Genomic DNA, 23,651 nt, shown 5'->3' on the forward strand with positions numbered 1-23,651 from the left:
AGGAAACGTTCTTTATTTTTGTGTTCGGCATAAAACAAAACTTCCGACAGTCACGGAAACACTCTCAAATACCATTTTCGGAAGAGCAAGGAGGGTGGGGTTAGTTGTAGGGAATTCGCCTAAAAGGTGTTCCCTTACTAAACGAGATCTCTGTTGCAGCCACAACACAGAGAAGGTGGTCTACTTCCTGCTGCTGGATAGAAAAAGAAGGAAACCTTGCTACGAAGATGAGAGCGACGTCCTCCTTAGGAACAGGTCCGAGTCAGGTGAGTTTTCGTTGGTGGGAATTCCACTGCTTACTCATCAGATACACTTTCGCTGCATCCCAAGCAATATTCTGAATGTGCATGCGTACTATAAAATGTCTCTCTATCCACTGATGATTCTGAAATCATTGTGATTCTGTTTTTCAGCTGATCCCCCAAGGAAGAGGGTGGACACCTGCCAGGTGAACGGACGGTCCGCTTCCAGGTGAGTGCGTTTCATTCTCTGTCGCACTGTTTGTTTAGCCTTAAGTCGGTTTACAAATTAGTTCACACTCTATCACCCTGATCGCCATAAACTAATGAGAGGATTCCCACATCTAGCGAGTGCGGTAGTAGTTCTTCCCTTTCCCAGCTGAACTCATTTATTTCCATGGTAAAGAATGCCATTGAAATCACAGTTTCCTCTCCACTGCTGTTTGATAAACGACTGACCATACAAAAATCATTCAAAATCAGTGTGCCATTTGTTTCCCTAATAAACATAACCAATCTCTCATTTTCTGCGAGCTTGGATGGCAGCAGGAGATGTCGAGTGTGCGTGTGGTTTACGAAATCGAGGAGAACTGAACCTCATTATCGGCTCGCAGCTTAAAGCTTTAAAATGAAGAGTACTTGAGACCATCTGACGAGTATTAATAACAAAGGGGTAAACTAATAAAGGTGGTTGAATCCCTATTTTCTCATGAGGAGATTATCTGTTCTACTCAACAGCTGCTCTCTAGAAGAACCCCCCCCCCCCAAGCGAACTGTCGAAAGCAGATACTCATACGACTCTCGTTTGATATGGCGACACTTTGAGTCTCCCCAACAAGCTCTCCACAGCGAAAGATTCTTAGAAAGAATCTTTCGCTGTGGAGAGACTCATAGAAAGTTCGATATCAAATTTTATGCCGAAGGAATAACAAAAAATTTGGACCGACATTTGGACATTTGGACCCACATTTGGACCCAGAGCTCAGTCCAAATGTGGGATTTTTTAAGTAAAGTAAGATAATCAAAATACTGCCTATTAAGGGTCTTGACTTAATTCTTGAATGTCATTCGCTAATGGGCATCCGTAAAATATCCGGGAAGAAGACAGCAGTCACGATTTGATATTTTCAGAGAATGTTGACAGTGTTTTCGAGGGGATGGTTGGCTTTTATTTTCACGATTTTTACACTTCAACTGACATTCGACTATCCGCGCGCCTTTACTTAAATATCCCCCCCCCCTCTACTACCGTAGGTCTACTTTTAATGCATGAACTTTTTCTTTCCTGCTTCCCTTCCCCTTCACTAAATTCTTTTCTTCTTTTCTTCAAGGTTTAATTTTGAGCTGCTCAGCGATGGCTCCCCCGTCGTTCCCCGAAGGAATACGCACGGGTAAGGCTCCTACTTTGCTTCATTCTTTCTTTTCTGTTCTTCTCCACTTTTCTTACTTTCCTGAACAGCAGACAGCCTCGGCACAACAAGACGGACATCCGATCGATCGAGACCGAATCGGCACTTGGGTGGGTTTTCTTAGGGTTCAGGGACTCCGACCACAAGACGACGGAAGTAGTGGAGACAACAGGACAGGGTGAGTGATTCCGAAAGGTAAGTACGAAATCACAATTCATTCATTTGTTTGGTCAGTTTTTGTTGAAATGGATTCTGCACAAACGCCTTCTTACAATGCGCCCATTGGAACAGTTCATCCACGAGGTTGCTACAATACGTGGATATGAAGAATACATGAAGAACCAATCTAAGGGTCTCTCTTTCTCCCAATCAGATGAGCGCCTTCTTACACTGAATGCGACCCGATGTGCCCTTCTTGGCTCTGAACTACGAGTACTTAGTTGACACGAGGTCTTGACTCTACTGCTTACAATACAAGCGTCTTAGTTGCGAGGATACTTCACAGGCATGCTTTTTGTTATTTGTTTCGGGAATGGTAAAGTAAGAATGCAAACAAATATTCCAGCCAAATATACAGTTCACCGGTAGAACGAAATAGCGTGGTCTGAATTCATTCCTACACTTCAACTAAAATAACCTTTCATATTTCCGGTTCAGGTCAATACATCGAATGCAATTCACAGCCTCTCGGCACTCATTCATCTACCAAAAACAGGTCGTTATAAAATAACTTCTATTACTCATGGCGACGAAATGTCCACATGAAGATTGTCTAGAGACCTCATTGTGCAATAGCATTATTGCGGGCATTTTCTCTGAGCGAAGTAGCTGATTTACAGATTTAGTACTAGTATTATTCCTAATCTTCCATGTGTTTGGCACCTCTCGTCGAGTTTTCTGACTCCGCAGAATATCAGAAGACCCTTCCGCGTAAGCATTCAGCATTTCAAAGTCTCAAGACAATCTTAATCACTCTTCTCTGCGTTGTCTGTCTTACGTATTCTACCACGAATGGCCTTTTCTGAGTCTATGATGTAGTCGAGCGGTGGGGGTACAAGGCTTTTGTTTTCTTCCAAGAGTGCCTTCACCCTTACACTCATTTACATATAAGCGGTTTCGGGTCCAATCCTGTCTGTGAATGGCAGAATACTTTTTCTGGCAAAATCCGTTGGATTCTGCCTGAAGTTTGGAATTTTTTATTTGTACAACAATTAACCCCACCAGGAATTCTTCCTGTGGACACTGAGGGAATCCCTATTCCAATCAGATCAGAATTAGAGTCAATGAATTCCTCATTACCTTAAACAGGCTAAGTGGATTCGATGTTGATTTTACTGCCAGTCACTGCGACCTTGGAGTGTGGCTCCAGCCGATTTCCAGTTGCGCAATGTCCATTGCGGGAGTGCCGAAACAACAGCAGCAACCTACGTGATGGCTTCAAAAAAAGCAGTATTTACTTTCCTTGCTGCGTTGCCAACGATGCCTTGAACAATATCGGTGCGTTCTGGTTGAAAATGCATTAATTTGTTTTCCCCTGATGTCACAGTATTTATTGATCGCAAGGAACGAAGCGTCCCAGTATTGGAGTTCGTGGCGAACAATCGAGTTTTGTGGCATACTCTGAATTGTCAATGGCAGAATGTCCAGCTCATGTCATACTACGCCATAATTACTTTTCTAATAGTAATAATTATGATAAGTAGAAACGTAAAGCTGTATGGAACGTCTACATTCGAGAATGCAAAACTCTAAACTCACAAAGCGCTTTAAAAATTTTATTACGTTGTCTATAAATCAATAAAGTTGGCCTCCTTGACATCCCAAACGGATTCTCTTTTTCTCAATTCATTACTTTACTCCTAAATAGCTATTAATTCCAACCGATAACTACTCTTCTCAAATTTAGGGTGGTGTCCCTGAGAACTCTCTAAAATACTCGATTCAGAACAGAAAGGATCGATTTGATTGATTAAGGACATCCTCCTATAACCTATCTAACTGCATTAACATTTACGAAGACGACCAGTTCTGCTATTTTCATTTTCGAGAAATATTTCCATGGTCGCTGTTCATCGGGACTATCATAGCCGCTCTTCTGTTTATTATTATTATTATACAGGTATCTTAATGGACTCAGAAGACTCATCGTAGGAGATCCATTATTCACACAGTAAGGTCATATAATAAGTATTGTGCCTTTCATTAAATTGATTAACACTCATGCTGACCACGCTCTTGCAGAGCTTTCACTGGTGACCCCTCTTCCTCTTACTTCTTGCCATGTACTGAAAAAAGTCTTCAGTGTTAATCCTATAAAACCTCTTTAATAACTTAAATGCTTCCATCATGTCTCATCATTTTCGTCTATCAGCAATTTTTGAAGGGTGCAGAGCATCGACCTATTCCTATCTATTCCACAGACTTGCCACAACCTTTGCCACTCGCTTCTGGATCCTCTCTAACGCTTTCCTTGGGTGTTCCCGTGTTTATTGATCGCACAGAATAAAGCCGTTGCAATGTTAGAGTGTTGAACAGTCACGCGTGTGGTTACATTTATCTCTAAATAGACACAGAGTCAAGTTTTCCATTCACCAGTTCATGGCAATTGACATCCGTGGCTTCCCTTCAACTTGCCTTCGCGCGCGTGCACACACAGACGTTCGCAGTAAGTCAATGCCACACGCAGGTCCTGGAACCAAGTTCTAGAGCGTTGTAGTTAACTTTGCAACCGTTCAACAGGCACGGTCCATGATTTCATGTTTTCAGAGAGAAGCAATTGAACTCGTTGCAGCTGAAACTCCAAATATTAACAAGTTTTCCCTCATTTTCCTAAACGAATAAAGGAATTCCCCTTTCCTTATTTTCCACACGAATTCCTAATTTAAATGAGCAGTTTGGTATAACGAAACAGACGTTCTCCTTTGTGTATCCTTTTAGCTCTAAGATGGTTGAAGTATGCTTAGTTCATTATTGTTAATGTTAGTGAGTTTTCTGCTATACTGGACATGCAACAAACTTACTCGGCGAAGCAGCAGCGATCGCTGACAGCCACAACATTTCCTAAAAAAAACAAAATGACAAAATGGAATTTTTTGTCGATTCACTGTCATAATAAAATTTAGACCTTTTACTACCAAATGAAAGGTGGTAACATCTTCAGCATAACAACGTCGTTAGTACAACCAGAAAATAGCAGCAGTAAAGTTGGATACACGAAATAAAGCCCAGCTAATGCAGCTTGGTAGGAATGAGCTATCGTGTCATGCTTCTTACAATCTCTCATCCCTTGCAGGCTGGAAGTATTAAAATCACAAATTGGGCATCGCATCTGGTCAGCCACTTTCACGTAGAGGCATTTTGGGTAGCACGGAATACTTTTAATACACAAAATGGTTTTCCATTAAGGTGCCACTCTGTACTGAACTAAAGATCTTTCACGGGAACAGTAAGTTTTGCAGTCGTTAAGAAAACATTTTTTTGGATTCGAGAATCTTCAGGGGATCTTCTTAACATAGCTCTTCTTGTTTTCGTGACTGATGACAAGTGGCGTCAATGTCTAAAATTTGTAATAAGGAGCGATGCTAGTAGAAATTCCATTATTTTATGTCATTTCTCTGCATTAGAGTTTGCTGAACTTGTAGCATGATAGTGTGTGTGTGTGTGTGTGTGTGTGTGTGTGTGTGTGTGTGTGTGTGTGTGTGTGTGTGTGTGTGTGTGTGTGTGTGTGTGTGTGTGTGTGTGTGTGTGTGTGTGTGTGTGTGTGTGTGTGTGTGTGTGTGTGTGTGTAACAGAGACTAAGAGAGAAGACTATATTGACATTCTTTTCTGAATAGCTGAAAGTTTCAGCCGTTGTGAAAGAGTTCGTGACGAGCACTTTTCAGAGAAGAGAGGGAGCAGCCGGAATGAAAGGGAAGCTATTTCGGTGGGGCAGCAGTTGGGAAGTGAGCGAACGAATGTTGGGCAGCTGCTGCTGCTGCTGATGTTTTAATGGGCTCAGTGGAAAGCAGAGGAACGATCGATGCCATTTCAATGGAACATCATTCACGGTAGTACTCGCAGAAAATACATAAGCCTGAAACGACCGTCTGTTGGAGTGTCCACGATAAAAAGGTCATCGGTTAAACCGGAATAGCTTCTTCTAGATCAAGAATTTTTGGAAAGTTTTGGTGAACCGTTCCACTTATGAAAACAAAATTCTAAGATTGACCGCATTTCAGATTTACATTGAGTTAGCGTGGACAGATGAAAACATGTTAAGTGCTTTCTCATCCTCTTGCGCAAAATCGGACGGCCAAGAACAGAGATGTTCTTGACCTTGTCAGATTTTGTGCGAAGATCTTGGTATGAATAAAAGTGAGGTTAATTGAAGCGTGATCTTCCTTGTTCAAAATAAGACAACTTTTTTTGTGGAAGGAACTTTGGTCTGATAGCGAAACCGAATCTTTATACATGACATCTTTTTGATGTCATGTATAAATTGATGTTCTTGGTTTGATGTATACAATAATATATTAATAGGATGAGATGGGAGATAGTTGCAGGCCTCCATCAATCACTATCGTGGTTGATGGAGGACTGAAACGTGCTTGATGCGTTCACCAACCACGATAGTGGTTGATGAACGCCTGAAATGGTCCCTAAAGATCAATATTTCGAATTTTTTGGCGTTTACAGCAGAATTTCTGGTGTATCTGACACGATTAACTCACTCACGGTTGTAAGATTTTACGTTTATGAGTCCGTTATCTTTCATGCTTCTGCTTCGTTTTGTAAAAGAAAACGATGACGCTATTAAAATAAGTGAGGACTTTAAACGTTTGGCTACAAAGAGAATCGAGATGAGCAAAGTCGCGCACAGCAACTGAAACCATGAACGATGGAAAACGGTAATCACTTTTGGTCCCACTCGCTACGGTTCTAGCCTAAGAGCCATGTTTGCGAAGGGGGATGCTTGAAACAAGTTTTCTTTAATCGAGTGTGTATTTTCAACAATGAAGTTTGAAGAGAGATGCAATGATGAAGAATTGCCGCTTGTGGTACGAATAGTGTATACAGATATACGAAATTAGAAACCTTTATGCATATGAAAATACTTGATCAGGTGAGTTCCACATGTGTTCGAGGCAATTATTAGGAATGCTGCTGGTCAGCAGTCGTCAATGGCGTTCGTTGCAATGGGAAAAACAAAAGATCTTTCGGAGATCTTTTCCGAAAGATCGATAAAGGGTTATTGTAGGCGCCCGTCTGGTTATGGCCACTACTTTGAAAACAGCAGAGACGACTGGTTTCTCAAAAGGTGAGATATCCCGAATGTTTAATCAGTAGAAAAACAACCCACACGGCTTTTCTAAGAGGTCTACCTGTATTCCTAAGACGGTCTGTCCGGAACAAGGTCACCTGAGAAGGCTTGTACGAACAAACAGAACTTCTTGTGTGTAGCAATTAACCGAAGCCTTTAATGATGGTCATTCCCGGCCCATATCTCACCGAACTATGCGCAGGGAATTGAAGAGATTCGGTATTGGTAGTCGCGTGTCTATGCAGAAATCATTGTTTCTGATTCAGTGGCCGATATTCGTATATACTGTTTTTGGCGCATTAAACTAAACTGCTGGATCCCAGCAGCATCTGTATTGCGGATAACAGTGTATGTCCTACACTTTTTGGAACAGGCTGTTGCATTTTCCAATGCGATAAAACTTCAATCTTTACAAACATGGGTTTGCAAAGAATGGCATCAGAACATTGCAGCCGTCGCAACACAGTTCCGAATGATAGAGAGAGGGTTCACAGTTCCATTCGCCAAATTTCCACCAGAAATTAGTGGAAAATTCCTAACGACGCATACACAATGAAGCAGAGCTGTTATGGAGGAACAACACGCTATTTGATTATGTTCATAAATATTCTTGCTTTCTTCATGCGTGCACAATTCCCGTAGCCTTGGCAGAATAATTCTGATGTCATCGGTGGTAACATCCCTCTAAAGGGCTGACCCACCCAGGAAACGTTTTGAACTTCGGTGTTTCCTGGAATTGGAACTACTCCGCAGAATCAAATGTCTTTAGAAAGACTCATTTCCTGTATTATAACACGAATGTAAGCAATTTTATGAAAAAATTGTTCTCAGAGTATGCAGTTGAATCGCTTAAGGAGTGTTAATATGTCTGCTACGTTAGCAGAATGAGAACAGAAGGGGGGATTTTACGGATGCGAGTTCTGATAAAGAGCAACCGTAGAAAAATGATTAGAAAATGCAAGCAGAAGAAATTGAATAAGAAAGAGAGAGAGTGTAACGAAGTAAGTGTACCAACTCGGTATTTTAGGAAGTCAGGAATACAACACAAACTTGAGAACCATATTCTACGGTTCAATGGCTCTCTGATTTCAATATACTTACTAGCTATTCAGAGATAAAACGTCTTGAGCAAAAGGGAAATTCAAGTGTCTGAGATGCTAAGGAGGTGATCTTTTTAATTCGCTTAGCGTAATCACAAGAAGAGAAATCTCTGTGCTGCGATCATCAAAACTGCGTACTGGATTGGATTTGCAGTCAAATGAAGAAGATCGCTGATGTGTAAAAGGAAAGAGATGGGCAAAAGGACAGTGGAAATTCTCAAACATTTGCAAGGTTTGAGAATCAAGTCCATCCACCATCACCCATAATGAGAGATCAGAGAGAACGCGATCACCCCAGTTGCTGAATTCAGAAGAGAGGTGCCCTGAGTTCCTTTAATAGGCTTTTGTGCAAATCCATCAAATGTTTGAAAAATTACGAGCAACCCACTAAACATTTCCATCTAGAGATTATACGAAACATTTCCGTGGCATTTAGCATTGTCCGTGACATAGCAGGCAGATGCCCTAAAGGTCATCAACGAGAAATACGATTACTTGATGTGCTTCACGCAGCGTAGAAGTCGAGAGTTAATGGTTTTGACTTTACTTCAGGAAGAATTTAAATGTACGCTAATTTGATGGTAGAGGCTTCTCGTCCTTCTTAGCAATGGGTTGAGCACGAGCTAATTTCCAGGTTATAGGATTGAAAACACCGGAATGAGAAGGTGACAGGAGTCACTTCTGGAGAAATCTTTAAAAGAGTTGGAGAAAGAACGTTGAGAAAAGAGACTTTGATATCCAGTTTGGACAAGATTCTTCTACCAAACAATAAAGGAGGATTGCTGGATTTTTTTGGCCAATAATTAGGAGTATTTGTCAAGATCGTTCTTGAATAGTGAAGTAAAGAGAAATATGCGGAAAAAAAAAATATCGAAACAACTTCCGTATTTACTAAGTTCCTCTTCAAAAATCCAGTTTATTCAAAAAATGAGTGTATATATATATATATATATATATATATATATATATATATATATATATATATATATATATATATATATATATATATATATATATATATATATATATATATATATATACATATACACTCATTAAACACGATAAGCACTACGACCACTCTACTGCTGGCGCGAACTGCATATAAACAACAGTGGAACTGCGCGACGGACAGTGCCGCATTACACTAATAGCTCGCATCTCACTATGAGGTGTATATGCTTGCGCGCGTAGCAATATGACGCTGTGGTAAACACAGTGCTGCTAGTGCCCTCCTAAGTGCTACAAGATGGATTTTTATTATTTTTTGTACAAAATAAGAGAATTGTACAGAATTGTTGATGGTAAAATGAAATATTACAAGCAAATATAAAAAAATTAATAAATATATTTATGTATCGAGAAAAATTGGGGGTGCTGCAGTTCCGCAATGCCTATGCACGAGCTGCCCCTGTATATCACACTCACTAATATCCAAAAACCGCCAGGTGTATAGCAAATATAAGTATATTCATTGCTGTGTCGTAAATCATTACAGTTTCAGCGATTTGCATATTTGATTCCTTTCTATGAAATTTATAAATATTTTTTCTAGCGTGTAGAATTAATCCTGAATTATAGTCGCGACAATCATAATACCTGTCGTAATCTGCGAGAGAATAACGATAAACCTCAAGTTGTTTGATCCATATTTCACTTAAGACTAGTACATCTACGTATGATTCAATCTCTGTGAAAAGTAACCTTAAATTATCAAAATGTGACCTTATCGACCTGATATTGACATGATGTATGTTCAAATTCTTGGATCAGTTTGTAGTAGTGTGAAATTTGTTTTACAGAGGTTAGATTATACAGTTTTTTACGGTTGACAGTTGCATCAGAATGTAAGCTGGTCATGTGGAATCTTAAATCCATTTAGGTCTTGATTCAAGTTCCAGTTATTCAGAGATAACATTTCGATTTGCTGCCTTCTTTGACTGAGTTCGTCGAGGTCGTGCGGTGTTTTTATCCGTATACTTTTATCCGAAAGAACAACAAAACTCTTTTGTGTTGTCGTTCTTTCTCATGAATAGTTTACCATCTCTTATCCATACATATTTGACTTGCTCTCTTTTGTTTTGCTTCATAAAGGAGTTGCTTATTGAGTTTGGTCGAGTGTTCGTTTATGTAGACGGGCATCGGTTTTAACTGTTCATAAAAGTGTTGAGCTGTAATCTTGCGTTTTCTTGCGTCCGTCATCCATTTATTTTTAATATTCTTGCTTTCTAGTTGAATAATATAACTGGCTTAATATCTGTTTTTCTCCGAGTAAAAAGGAAAGTCATTTTGGGCGTGCAAGATGACTTTCCTTTTTCCTCCAAGTAGATTCACCAGTCTTTCAGTTATACTCTGCACATTTTCATTCCGAGCTTCTGGCAGACCGAACAATTCGATATTGTTCAACCTGGAGCACTGCTGAATTTCATCAACTTCCCATTTCAGTTCGTTCATTTGAGCTTTTAGTATTTTATTTTCGTTTGTTAGTTCTGTGTTTTTAGTGCGCAGATCTTTAATTATCTTTTCATTGCATTCGGCTTTGATCTTCAGATCTTGAATATATGCAAAACTATACTCCAGCGATGCCTTCAAATCATTTATTTCGGCTTTAAATAGTACTTCCAGTTCCTTTCTTATCGCGGAGTCTTTAGTTTCTACTTTGATGGCGTTTAGGTCTTCTAAAATCTGTTCCCTGAAGTTTCTTAGGAAAACCCTCACGTCAGCTTCTCCATCGTCTTTGTTTACTGCTTTAGTTAAATCTAAACCGTCGCTGCTTCTTTTTAGTTTACTTGTAGTTTTAAGGTCGTTTGGGGGAGAAGTATTAATGCAACTCTGGCTTTTCCATTTTAATTTCTTGTCCTTGGACATTTTACGAAAATTAGATTCTGTTCCACCCACGCATGCAGGATGATAATATTCGCCGCATTCAAAAGAACATTGCAGTACTTTATTTTTGTCTATCTTACTTTTGCAGTTGGCAATGACTCGTGTACGATTGTGTACGACTGCCCAAGGCGCCAATTTCAAGGTGGTGACCTACAGGACATCCACAAAGTGACGGATGAGCCCTTGAATTGGCTTTCCAGCCTGACCTGTAGTTGGTATGGTGGCGGCGGTGGTTATGGAGGAAACAGAAGATCACGGTCCCGTCTCACCACGAAGACGTTATTCTAGTAGTCACTCTCATATCAACAGAACTTCTCCTCATGTTAGAAGATGATGATGCAGTGTGAAATGGGCCTCCTCTAATGGATCAAGTTTTCTCACACAAGACACAACTGCTCTCTCCTTAAACCTCGGATACAGCAACTTTTATGTTGTGAAGTGTTGTGAGAACATGCAGTCATGTCATATTTGGTGCAGCAGGAAGATAATTGTCCCTGGCTTAATTATGACAAGTTACTTTTGCTTTATATTTAAAAAAAAAAAAGAAAGACTTAGAAAGCAGGTTGTGCCTTTTATGTAATGAGCTTTTATATGTTAAGGTTTTCATCGTTCGTTTCTGGAAATTGTGATTGTACTTTTCACTTACCAGTTTCATGTAGCCATAAGAATAAAATAAAAGTTGGCAACGGACATGACTCAGCTGTTGACCTTGAAGGAGGATTAGTAGGTATCGTTTAGGTGAGAATGGCGGTCGTCTCAGCAAGGGGCTGGAAAGATTATATGGTGTCAGTGACTATGGTCTTTGTTCTTCTGCAGGAACTTGAATTTTGAAGAACTAGTTTTACCACTGGATCGATTTCGATGATTAATGCGTATACTTTTTCAGATTACTGAGATGATTCATTTGAGCACATTTTAAAGGTCATATGAAGGCAATTAGTTACATTTAGAACCGGAGCAGATTCAGCAACAGGTGTTCGCTCTGCGCCCTCTAGCGTCCAGTCTCTTCTGGAAAAAATATTCTTGACAATGCAATGCTTAATTACTGAAATAAAGAGCAAATGCCTTCACTTCGGCGATGCAAAATTATTCAAATTAAGTGGATATTGAATCTAACATTATTTCAAAGCCGAATAGAAAAACTACGAGAGTTTCATGCCGAATATAGAAACTATAAAAGTTTATATTTCTATATAAACAAGAAGAAGAATAAAATAGTTTCGCATAAAAGAGGACAGTGTTAATTATATCTTCGTTAAGTTAAGCTTCTGGAATACTGCAATCAAACATTTGAATTCGGTCCTTTTTCCAATTATGAGGTTTTTTGAGGAATTTGTAGTTTATGATTCTCTCTCTCTCTCTCTCTGTCTCTCTCTTCTTGGCATAAAATATTTTTCCAACAAGAACTTTATGTGAAAAAGAAATAATGCCTTCCTTTCGGAAGACATTACGGAACAAAAGTTTTTTAATGTTGTTCTTGAAGAGTCTACAGACAAGCGCCAATCAATCTTTGGGCTCATTTTTCCAAAAATCCAAAAAAAGTCCATCTGCTCTGCATCGTGCAGTTAAGATGCATTGTTGATAATGCGATCAGGGAAGTTCGCAGACCGTTTAGATCATCATGTTAAGTTGCCAACAAGTATCAGTTGATGCTCGTTCAAACTTTCATAGAAGCCTTCATTCGATCACCTTCTCCCACAGAAAACAGGGGATTCATCATCCGTAAGCCCTTCAATATCAAGCAGTTATTGCGTAGTAGGCACTGGAAGATCAAAAAAAGTGATGAGCATATCCTAAGTTTCGGTACTGTGAAAACGTAGGTTTGTTTTTCATAAAGCAAATGTTCGACACTTCGATGTTAAAAATTGAATTAAAATAAGTCAAAATTAGTTCTACGACTCTTCAAACTCTTTTGCATTTCGAAAACTTGAAATCCGGAAATATTATCCTGAATCCATTGAAATTTGCAAGGCATAATGACGAGTCTACTTTTTTTTTGTCTTCCGTTTCATGCTCTCATTAATGGAAGTAGCGCGCAGCCTCTGCTGTGCGATAATGTTCTGATGTTAATGTGCTTAACACATGTTACTACAGCGCACAAAGAAAGCACTTCGCACATGTTTTACAGCCTCTAAATTAAATCAACAGCAAAATAATAATAATAAGAAGAAGACATCTGGGCACTAGAAAAACTTTACAAAAAATAGTTTTATTACATTTCTTGATTAGAAACAGGTTTAGACGTGTTCAAACATGTTCGAGTTATTCACGTCTTGGATCAATTCATTTTTCTTTTCTTTCGTTACGTGCTTTGAGAGTTCTTTATCCACAAAAGCACAATAAAGGAACGTAGTTAATTTCACTAAAAGTTATCATATTTAAAAGAAAAAAAAATGCAGAGCAAATGAATGTGCAAAATGCATCTTTGGACACCTAGAATTAACAAATTAACAAAGAATTAACAAATTCTTTGTATTAAACATGTCCGAATCTTCCTCTCTCTATTTAGTCTCTTTCGATCCACTTCTGGATGGAAAGAGGCTAAAAAGCCTTCCAATTAACTTTCCACTTCTGTTTGATTGTATCCACCATCTCATGTCAAACGTTTGTAGGTCATCCCTCATCTTGTTATGTGGCGACCTTTCCTTCTCTTGGTGTCCACTCGATGCTTAATGATATCTATCTTTCTTCTGTCAAACTGCTAATATGATCAGCCCACCTCTATTTACATGCCTGACACTACAGTCATCTCTCTCTCTCTCTCTCTCTCTCTAAGGCTACCATTCCCTATTCTAGTATCTTTGTTATATGGAGCTTTCTTCTCTCTAAGACAGACTCTTTTGTCCACGCCCAACCTCTTTTTCTTGTTATTTAGTCGTTGCCAATGTGTCCCATTCCATAGATAAATACTGGAATAATGCACATATTAAAGCGCCCTCTTTTTAAACACAAAGACAAATATCCTAATTAGTAATCTTCATGCAACCTAAACGCTTTGCTTCCTTGCGTACTTCTTTCGTTTATTTTTTATTTTGTTTTTCCTTAAAACTGATTGATTGAGGTAAACATAACCCGCCGCAATTTCTATACGATTTTCAGTCAATCTTATTTCGATTTGATCTAAATTTGTCGTAGTTTGGATTTAGTTCGATTCTCGGTCATTTGGCATTTCCTCTTCTTTATTTTTTGCCAAAAGAAGAAAGTCATCTGCAAAACGTAAGTCATTGAGATTTTTTCATTGATGTTAATTCCACAGTTTTCCCATAAATACCTCTAATGTAGCAGACAACAGTTTGGGTGATATAGGATCTCCTTTCCTTACTCCTCTCCCAATAAATTTCTTCCCCTAATGTTCTAGTAATGGCTGCTGAGTTTCGATATAAAGTTTTCAATAATAATAATAATAATAATAATAATAATAATAATAATAATAATAATAATAATAATAATAATAATAATAATTATTATTATTATTATTATTATTATTATTATTATTTGATAATAATAATTTGATAAAATAATAATAACAATAATTATTATTATTATTATTTGACAACGCTAGGGAGTCCAAAGACTCATCGAGGGAGAGTGTGCCAACAGCATCCCTTCCAACTACTAACCGCGTTGCTTAACTTTTTGCGTGAGCCATTAATAGGAGAGGCTCTACTAATCGATCAACCTTTGCTGGCAATAATAATAATAATAATAATTTTTTTAAAACATTTTATTGTCTCAGATACATCACATACATTTTTTTTAAAAAAAAATAACAATTTATTACATATGATACATACATTACATAGTTTTGATTACGTATGATACAACATTACATATATTTGTTTAAATATGAAACAACATTTCTTACATTTGTTTATATTTGATACATTCATGTATTCTGATAATAATGATAATAATTTTTTTTGCAATAACAATTATAATAATTTATAACATATGATACATACAAATTATTATAATTGTTATTGCAAAAAAAAAAAAATTATTATCATTATTATCTTTTTTTATATTTTTTTATGATACATACATTACATACTTATCATTACATATGATACAATATTACATACATTTGTTTATATGTGATACATTTATTTATTTATTTTTTTTATCTTGGATGAGATGAGATGTATTTTCTCAGCTTTCATCTTCGAAGCTTATTTGTGAGCTTATCTGAGGATGACACCAGTTATTATTTATTGGTTTATTTGCTGTGCTAGGAAGCTATGGAATCAAATCTATGTTTAATTGGCTTGATTTCCACTGCAGCCGTTGATTGAGAAATTCGCAGGCGCACGCACACACGACAACCTGGAATGTCTTGATGCGTCGCTGAACTGGAAGCCTGAACGAATGTATTGTGTTTCATTAAGTTTGTATGGTATTTTGGACGCGTGTTTCTTGTTCATAGTATGTCCTTAGAGCTCTTTTCAGGCTATTGTAGTTTGTAAGGTTTCTGTATTCGAAAGGTAAAATGTTTATCATGTCTGGGATGTAGAAGTTTCGCGTGGCCTTTCCGTAGTGATTATTGTATTTATATGTGATATAATTAGTAGTCTGAGGTCTTGTTATATGGTATGTATTTCTCACTGCCCTGTAGTTGGCATCGAAATAATGTTTTAGCAAAGCTGCATAGTGACATAAATGTTATGCTGTCACTATTTTGTGTTCTGCCATTGCAATGTATATAAGGTCGTGATTTTCTCTTTATTCCAAAAAGATCAGTTTTATCATTTGTACTGTAGCGACATTAATCTATTTAATTTGTAGGGTGCACAGAAAGCATACGTTGTTATAGCGTATCTTAGTATATTTTGGCATAGTGCTTTGCATATTAGTGTTGTCAGGCGTATGGGAACTATGTCTTTTAACCTGTAGAGTTCGCCAGTTATTGTTCGGAGTTGTTGTGTAGATGGTTTATGTGGCTATTTCAGTTCCTATCTGCATCGAAGTAAATTCCAAGGTATCGTATTGTTTCAAGCTGAGTAATTGTAGTGGTTTTGCTGTTCTGTGTGTTTTTCATGTTGGAAAGTGGATGTTGGATAGTTATATATTTGTTATCAACTGGTCGAGTCAGTGGATTTCTGAATATCATTAATTTTGTCTTTTCTGAGTTTAGGTGTAAGGAATTTTTTGTGAGCCAGTCTGTCATCAGATTTATGTCATGTTGCATATTTGTTTGGGTTATGCCTGCCTTATTATGGATGGATATTATAGCTGTATGGTCTGCGTATTGGAATATCTTACCTTTCAGAGGTAGCTAATTAATATCGTGCTTGTAAATGTTGACTAGAGTTGGGGAGAGTACAGCTCCCTGTGGTACTCCACAGGTTACTGGTAGCGCTCTGCTTCGGTTTGACCTGATGCGTGTGATATGCTTTCTATTTTGAAGGTAGTTTGTAAACCACCTGTGAAGAGACCCATCTATTCCAACATGCCTCAGCTTTTCTAACAAGGTTTTATGTGTGAGTGTATCGAATGCTTTAGTTAGATCAATAAAGACTACCATGGCAATTTTGTCTAATGCGGTATTAATTACCTCTGTAAAGTCTTCCAAGAGAGATGTTGTTCCCTTATTTTTCTGAAAACCATATTATGTTTTGGAGATAATATGAAAGGTCTCTGTGTATGCTGTGAGTTTCTTCAGTACGATCCGGTTATAATAATAATAATAATAATAATAATAATAATAATAATAATAATAATAATAATAATAATAATAATAATAATAATAATAATAATAATAATAATAATAATAATAATAATATCTTGTTTTGACTGTGTATCAATTATGTGAATAAAATAATAATAATAATAATTATTATTATTATTATTATTATTATTATTATTATTATTATTATTATTTGTCACCTCCAGGGAGTCCAAAGCCTCATCGTGGGAAGGCATCTACTTTATGACTCTGCCTCCACCACTCACAATCCACCAAATGATCGTAACTACACCATCGCCATCTATCGCCGACCATCGGATACACTTTGTTAGGATTGCTTCTTATTTTAAGCTGTTTGCTAATTGTGACTGAAGATTCAAAAATGTGTTTTCAGATTCTAGAAATATGCAGGAATATGTTTACTTTTCTGTTATACGAGACACGGGGAATGAAAAGTTCTGATAAACAAGTAGATCAAAAATGATATTAAAGCAACTGACATAACCACAAGAAAGAACATATCTTAAAACCTTTTATCCCCCATCTTTCATCAATCTGTAATAATTTGTTCTTTTTCTTTTATGATATATAAGAAGACGGGGTTCTACCTCCATTCCTTTATGGTGATAATCAAAACTTTTCAGCACCCCCCCCCCCTCATCGTACGGTTAACAGCGTCGATTTTATCTCTCGATCAAAATCCTGCTTGCACGCATGTGCATTAAAAAAATCTTATGATTCCATTTAAGGTAACAATTTTGTACACGATAGCAGACTGATTGTTCTGTAGTTATTGATGTGGTCTCTTTTATAGTTGACCCCATCCCAGTGTGTTCTTACGAAATCGTGAACCTCTTGATTTTTAAGCGTTCCGCATTTATACCATCTGCCGTATTTTTTTTAATTATTTCCTACTGACTTGAGGATGTTCCATAATTCTTCTGTTATGATTCAGCTGTATCTGCTTAATCCAATAAATCTTTCCTTCCATCCATTATTTTCTCAAATTTTTCTATGTGGTTTATTACATCTTCACCGTTTATTGGAGTATTCACTACAAAATTCATTCTTTCTCTCTTGATATTTATTTTATCTTTAATCACATAAGCCTGTGATCGCTTTCATAGTTGAACTGGCTGACAACAGACAGATCTTCTAATATTTCCATGTCGTTCACTATAATGTAATCGATTTCTGTTTATAAAGAAAGTATTTCCTATATTATTCCTAGGGATTGTATATTCCTATACACAATCCATGGCTCTTTGCATATTCCACAAATTTCCTCTTTTCTTTTTCTTGTGCGCACAACTTGAGCACTTTCTTCCTGCGTTCTTCTTGCCTACTGAAAAGTACGCAAGTAGACAGGATGCAAAGTTAGCAGAGCTCATTTTACAACGGCTTTTTGTAATCAATGGCTTCGATAACAGAGAGAAGATGCGATTTATGATTTGAAAGACTACTCGAGTTGCAACAACCGAATTTGGTTTTCTTTCTCTTTTTTTTGTTGTTATTTTCAGCTATTGTAAGTTGTAAATACATGAACAATATAAACTCGATATTTTGATGGAAATGAAGTGTGGTTTTCTGTATTCTTATCGTTACAAAATCCAATCTATATTGAAAACGGTTTTCATATCAGCTATTGCAATGTCAACAGGAGCTTTTGAGTAATTTAGGTCACAAGCCGGATCAGAACAGCAACACCCCAACCAGATAGAAGAGCAACGCAATAAAGAAACATGAAATTTTGTATCTCGACTTCAGTCGTCAACTTTTATTTATGCAGTCCTGATTAGCTTAATGATGACAGGACTAAACGGTAGGACTGCACAAATAAAAGCTGAATCGCGGGTGACGGCTGAAGTCCTGTTGCTTTTATTTCTGCACCTCTAGATCATCACGATTGGTCAGAAGAAAAATTCTAAGAAAAAACTTTGCTACTCCAATTATTAATGTAGTTATTATTCTGTGAATCGTGTTTATTCGTCTTTAAGGTCGAACAAAAACCATAGCGTGGGTCGTTCATGTAATAATGGACTGATACTGGTGTGTCCTGAAAGACAATTCGGGTCATAAAGTCCAAATGGAATGGATTTTCTTGAAGTCGAATCCCTGGATGTCAGCAAGCGAATTTCATTTCGTGTGAGAACAGTTGAGACCTCATCGGTTTGAGTATGTAGATTTGATGGAAATCCCATTTAGTTTCAAGCCCTTACAGCTTAATCTGTCGGATACGCCATAAGGGCTTAAAACTAAATAGTATGTGGAGGAAAGTCACATAAAGTTCGGTTATTCCGAATAGCAATGACAAGTACCCACGGACTATTAATTTAAGAAGCGAAAAGAGTGTTTTCTGTTGAGAACAATAAATTTATGGCTTCCAAAATTTATATGCTACTCTGATTTGCATAAGATCACAAAGAGCATAGAAGTGAAAATTAGAACTGCTTATTTATTTATTTATTTTTGTACATATCAACAGATGCGGAAAGAATTAGCAGTCAAAGGCTTTACCGTTAATGACTGGGACCAAGAAATGAAGTTCTATCATTTAAGAGGATTCTAGCTAACATGTTCCTTCTCTAATAACGTTTCAGTGGATAATTCTCTGTTGTAATTCGTTTCCGTGTTAGCGAGACAGTTAAATCGGCGGCTGAGTGGTGGCAAATTTCGCGATCGGTACATTGCCAGGTTTTCTATCAAAAAATCAGATTTGATGACAAGTGCATTCTCAGTTTGAAACTTCTTGAAAGACACTACAGTTCTTAACCCAAACATGAAACGAAATCGCCTAATAAAAGAGACAGGAGAAGTTTCAAAATCCTCTCGCTACTTAGATAAATATCCAAGTTAAACAGAGAATAGAGATTCACCGACAGTACTATATAAGAATGCAGAATATAAATTTGAAGTGATACAAATTAGGATTTTATCGAATAAATCCCAAAGCATTTCCAGGAGGTCAACAAAATTTTCATTCCTTACTAACTAGATAATAATAGATAATTAACTAAGAATAGAATAAGAATAAGAATAGATAATTAACTAAGCCAATAATTCCCATTCATGGCTGAAATAGAGTCAAACTATTCTCACAACTATTTGTTATCCAGTTTAACGACAAGCAAATAAGCGTCAAGCAAGCTGAACGCATGCTTAAGGTACTTCATATCATGTGACAATGACAGTAATTTTATTCGAGTTTTAATTCCTTAGCCGTGGAGGGAATGTTTTCAGTTTATCTGCTGTGTTAACGCACTCGCAGTGAAAGTGGGGTGGGTAACAGAGTCTCAGATTCCCGTCCCTCAACGTACATCTTTTCTTGCAGGAGAAACCGGAAAGGTAGCAGCACTAACACTCTTCACGTGGGGAGTCCTGCAGTTTCCCCGCTGAGCTCTCCAAAGCCAACCCCTAGAGGCACTCCCGATGAAAGCCCCTTGAACACCCCTCCAGGTTCTCCGAGCATCAACCAACCTTACTGGAAGTCCAGACTGAGCACAATAAAGAACAGTTTCCTGGGCAGTCCCCGATTCCACAGAAGAAAACTCCAGAGTAAGCCTCTCTCTCTCTCTCTCTCTCTCTCTCTCTCTATCTATCTATCTCTCTCTCTCCCCTTGTCCTATCGTGTGAGTCTGACAGAAATCAGTTACAATATTATTCTAATGAGGTTTGATATATCGATCACATATATTTAAAGTTATTATTATTGTTATTATTATTATTGCACGGGCACCACGATGGAGTCCGAACACTCATCGCGGGAGATCCAAATTATCCACACAACCTATCATACCTCTCCTCTGAGCCCATTAAGAGACAAAGCGCTAACAACTGACATTAGCAACGCAACTACAAGTAATTCCATTGATTCACCAGCCCCCTCCAATCGAAAACTTCAGTCTTCACGGCCCTACTAACCACGCTTTTACTCAATTTCCAAGGAGGAACTCTTGATCTTCCTCCTCTAGCCAATTGCTAAAACAATTCCCCCTGCTTCACCTATTAAACGCTTTGAGTAACTTAAAAGCTTCTATTATATCTCTCCCCTTTTCGCCTATCAACCAACTTCTGCAGTCCACACACCCTCAATCTATCCTCATAGAGAACATTCCACAGGCCATTCACCATCTTGGTAAATCGCTTCTGAATCTTCTACACCGCTTCCTCATCCCCAAGAAACCCAGGAGACAGGACTTGAGCACAGTAATCTTGAAGTGGATGTATCAAGCTCTTATAAAGAGGGATATCATCATCTCTACTTCTTAATGTGTTCTTCAATAACGAAGAAATCTTATGAGCTACTTTATTATTATTATTATTATTATTATTATTATTATTATTATTATTATTATTATTTCGGGCGACTCCAGGAGTCCTTAGACTCATCGAGGAAGGCCCTAAACATCATGTCCACACAACTATGCGTTTACATTCATACAGTATCTATCATACCTTGTCTTGAACTCGTTCACCGTCATAGCACCCATAACAGACTCTGGCAGCTTATTCCATTCATTTACCACTCTAAAAGTAAAGAACCCAGCTCTAACACCCCTGCTAACCACACTCTTGCCCAGCTTCCATAGGTGTCCCACCACCAGTCCTGATCTCAAAAATATCCTCTGAATTAATCCTATAGAATCCCTTTAGCAATTTGAATGTCTCAACCATATCTCCCCTCCTCCGCCTATCAACTAGTTTCTGCAACCCACAAATCTTCAACCTGTTCTCATATGGTTCATTCCATAGACCTGTTTTCATCTTAGTCACTCGCCTCTGGATCCTCTCCACCTCCTCCCAATCAAGAAAGAACCGAGGTGACCAAATCTAGGCACAGTAGTCGAGATGAGGTCTTATCAAGGCTCGGTACAAAGGTACAATAACTTGCTTGTCTCTTCTCGTCAAGGTATTTTTCAACAACCAAGTGAGTTGATGAGCTGATTTAGCTACTTTTGCAATGTGCCCCCTAAACTTCATCTCCCTGTCCACCAACACTCCCAAGTCCCTGGCCTCATCAATCTCTTGGAGTACAATTCCACCAATGTGGTATACTGCTGCCAAATTTTTCGCCCCAAAATGCATAACCTTAAATTTTGTCACATTAAATTGACATCCATTCTCCATAGCCCAGAACTCCAATCTATCTAATTCATCCTGCAAGACTTTGACATCGTCTGCATTCACTATTGCCCTACCCAACTTTGCATCATCAGCGAACAAATGAATTGTTCCACTTAGATCCTTCCCTATATCGTTAATGAACAGATTAAACAGCAATGGTCCAAGAACAGAACCCTGCGGCACACCACTAGTCACAGGCCGTCTTTTGGACCCTACTTCTGAATAAACTACTCTTTGATATCTCTCTATCAACCAATCACCTATCCATCTCACCAATCCTATATCCATTCCCATATGTTGTAGTTTACGGATTAGTATTCCATGTGGTATCCTGTCAAACGCCTTTGCCAGGTCCAGCAGTATCACTGTAAACCCATTTCCCTTATCCAGTTCAGCTGTCACCTTGTTATAAAACTTGAGCAAGTTACTGAAGCATGATCTACCCTTCACAAAGCCATGCTGTCCCCTGTACAGTATCTCGTTTTCATCAATCCATTCCTGTATTTTTCCCTTGACTACTTTCTCTAAGACCTTGACAACGACTCCTGATATGCTGATTGGTCGGTAATTTGCAACCATAGTCTTGGATCCTCCTTTATGCAGTGAAACTATTTTCCCTTCTTTCCACACCTTCGGGACTAAACCAGACCTGAGACTCAGATTAAACAACATGGTCAAGGGCACTGATAATTCTTTAGCCGCTTCACGCAAGACCCGTGCCGGTATACCATCCAATCCCACAGATGTTTTCACATTAAGGTTCTGTAATAGACTAGTCACCTCCACTTCATTCATCACTATTCCCGTATAAACTAATGGTTCCTTCATTTTTTCAATGTCACCACCTGGATGATATGCTTTTGCAAAGTGCGCGCTCAGTAACTCCACTATATGGACTGATTCAGTGACCTCCTTACCATCGTCATTCCTTAAAATCATTTTGCCGTGTACAGTTTTTTTTCTTGCTTGTAGCATATTGAAAGAACTGTTTGGGATTCTCTTTTGCTTGCAAAGCTAGTTTCCTTTCATAATCCGCTTTTGCTTTTTTTACCACACTCGTTACCTTTCTGGCCTGTACTTTATACCGTTCGTGTGCCTGCAGGTCACCCCTTTCTTTAAATTCCCTCCACATTTGTTTCTTTTTTTGCAGCTCAAGCTTAATGGTGTTATTCATCCATTTAACCCCTGCTTATTTTACTATTCGGACCCTAGGTATACAATCAGCCATTACCTCCTGTAAATGCTCCTTGACCACTTCCCATGCTCTATTGACGTCCAGCCCTTGCAGTTGTACATGCCATGGCACTGATCGAAGCAATCTCCTAAGCTTGTCATACTTGCCAGCAGGGTAATTCCACATATACCCTGTCTTAATCAAAAATTCCACACCTTTAGCCACCTCCCAGGTCAACATGGTCATATTCATTACAGTCAAATTCTCAGATGCTAGGTCAAGCACTCTCACACCCCTAGTATTTTCAATTACATGCCGTCTCAGATAGTTATCCCTTAATAATTGAATAAAATCCTTTTCCTTCCTCACATGTGTCCTCTCCTCCGTCCAACCAATGTTACCATACATAGTTGAAATCCCCCATAATAATTACCCTCCTTCCACTCATTTCATCAATTTGTTTATGCATACTATCTCCACCATCTATTCCATCACCGGTCTATAGCAGCACCCAACTGTATATTTTATTCTGCCAGTCTCAATCTCACACCAAATAGCCTCAAATGAGCTCCTTTCTCTATCCTGCGATACAACTTCAATTCTCCTTGGCTGCAGTTCATCAGCTATCATCAATAACACCCCTCCCCCAATTTTATTCTCTTTGTCCCTCCTAAACACACTATAACCTACACATTTTATCCCACTAACTATATCTTCTTCCGTCAGCCATGTTTCACTAA

The 23,651-nt window shown here is 38.2% G+C and overlaps 1 protein-coding gene across 1 annotated transcript in view; it reads left to right on the forward strand.

Moving 5' to 3' along the window:
* The window catches only part of LOC150106172 (serine/threonine-protein kinase BRSK2-like), a 193,530-nt gene that overhangs the window by 127,510 nt on the left and 42,369 nt on the right, over positions 1-23,651 (forward strand). The window contains exons 11-14 of the mRNA XM_090393904.1: positions 160-266; positions 414-471; positions 1,571-1,630; positions 19,948-20,168. Coding sequence (XP_090250030.1) covers positions 160-266; positions 414-471; positions 1,571-1,630; positions 19,948-20,168 — 446 coding nt within the window. The remainder of the gene's footprint in view (positions 1-159; positions 267-413; positions 472-1,570; positions 1,631-19,947; positions 20,169-23,651) is intronic.

Source organism: Typopeltis vanoorti, chromosome 6 (genome assembly GCF_054136105.1).
Source record: "Typopeltis vanoorti isolate ZY-2024b chromosome 6, IOZ_Tvanoo_1.0, whole genome shotgun sequence".
Lineage (NCBI taxonomy): Eukaryota > Metazoa > Arthropoda > Arachnida > Uropygi > Thelyphonidae > Typopeltis > Typopeltis vanoorti.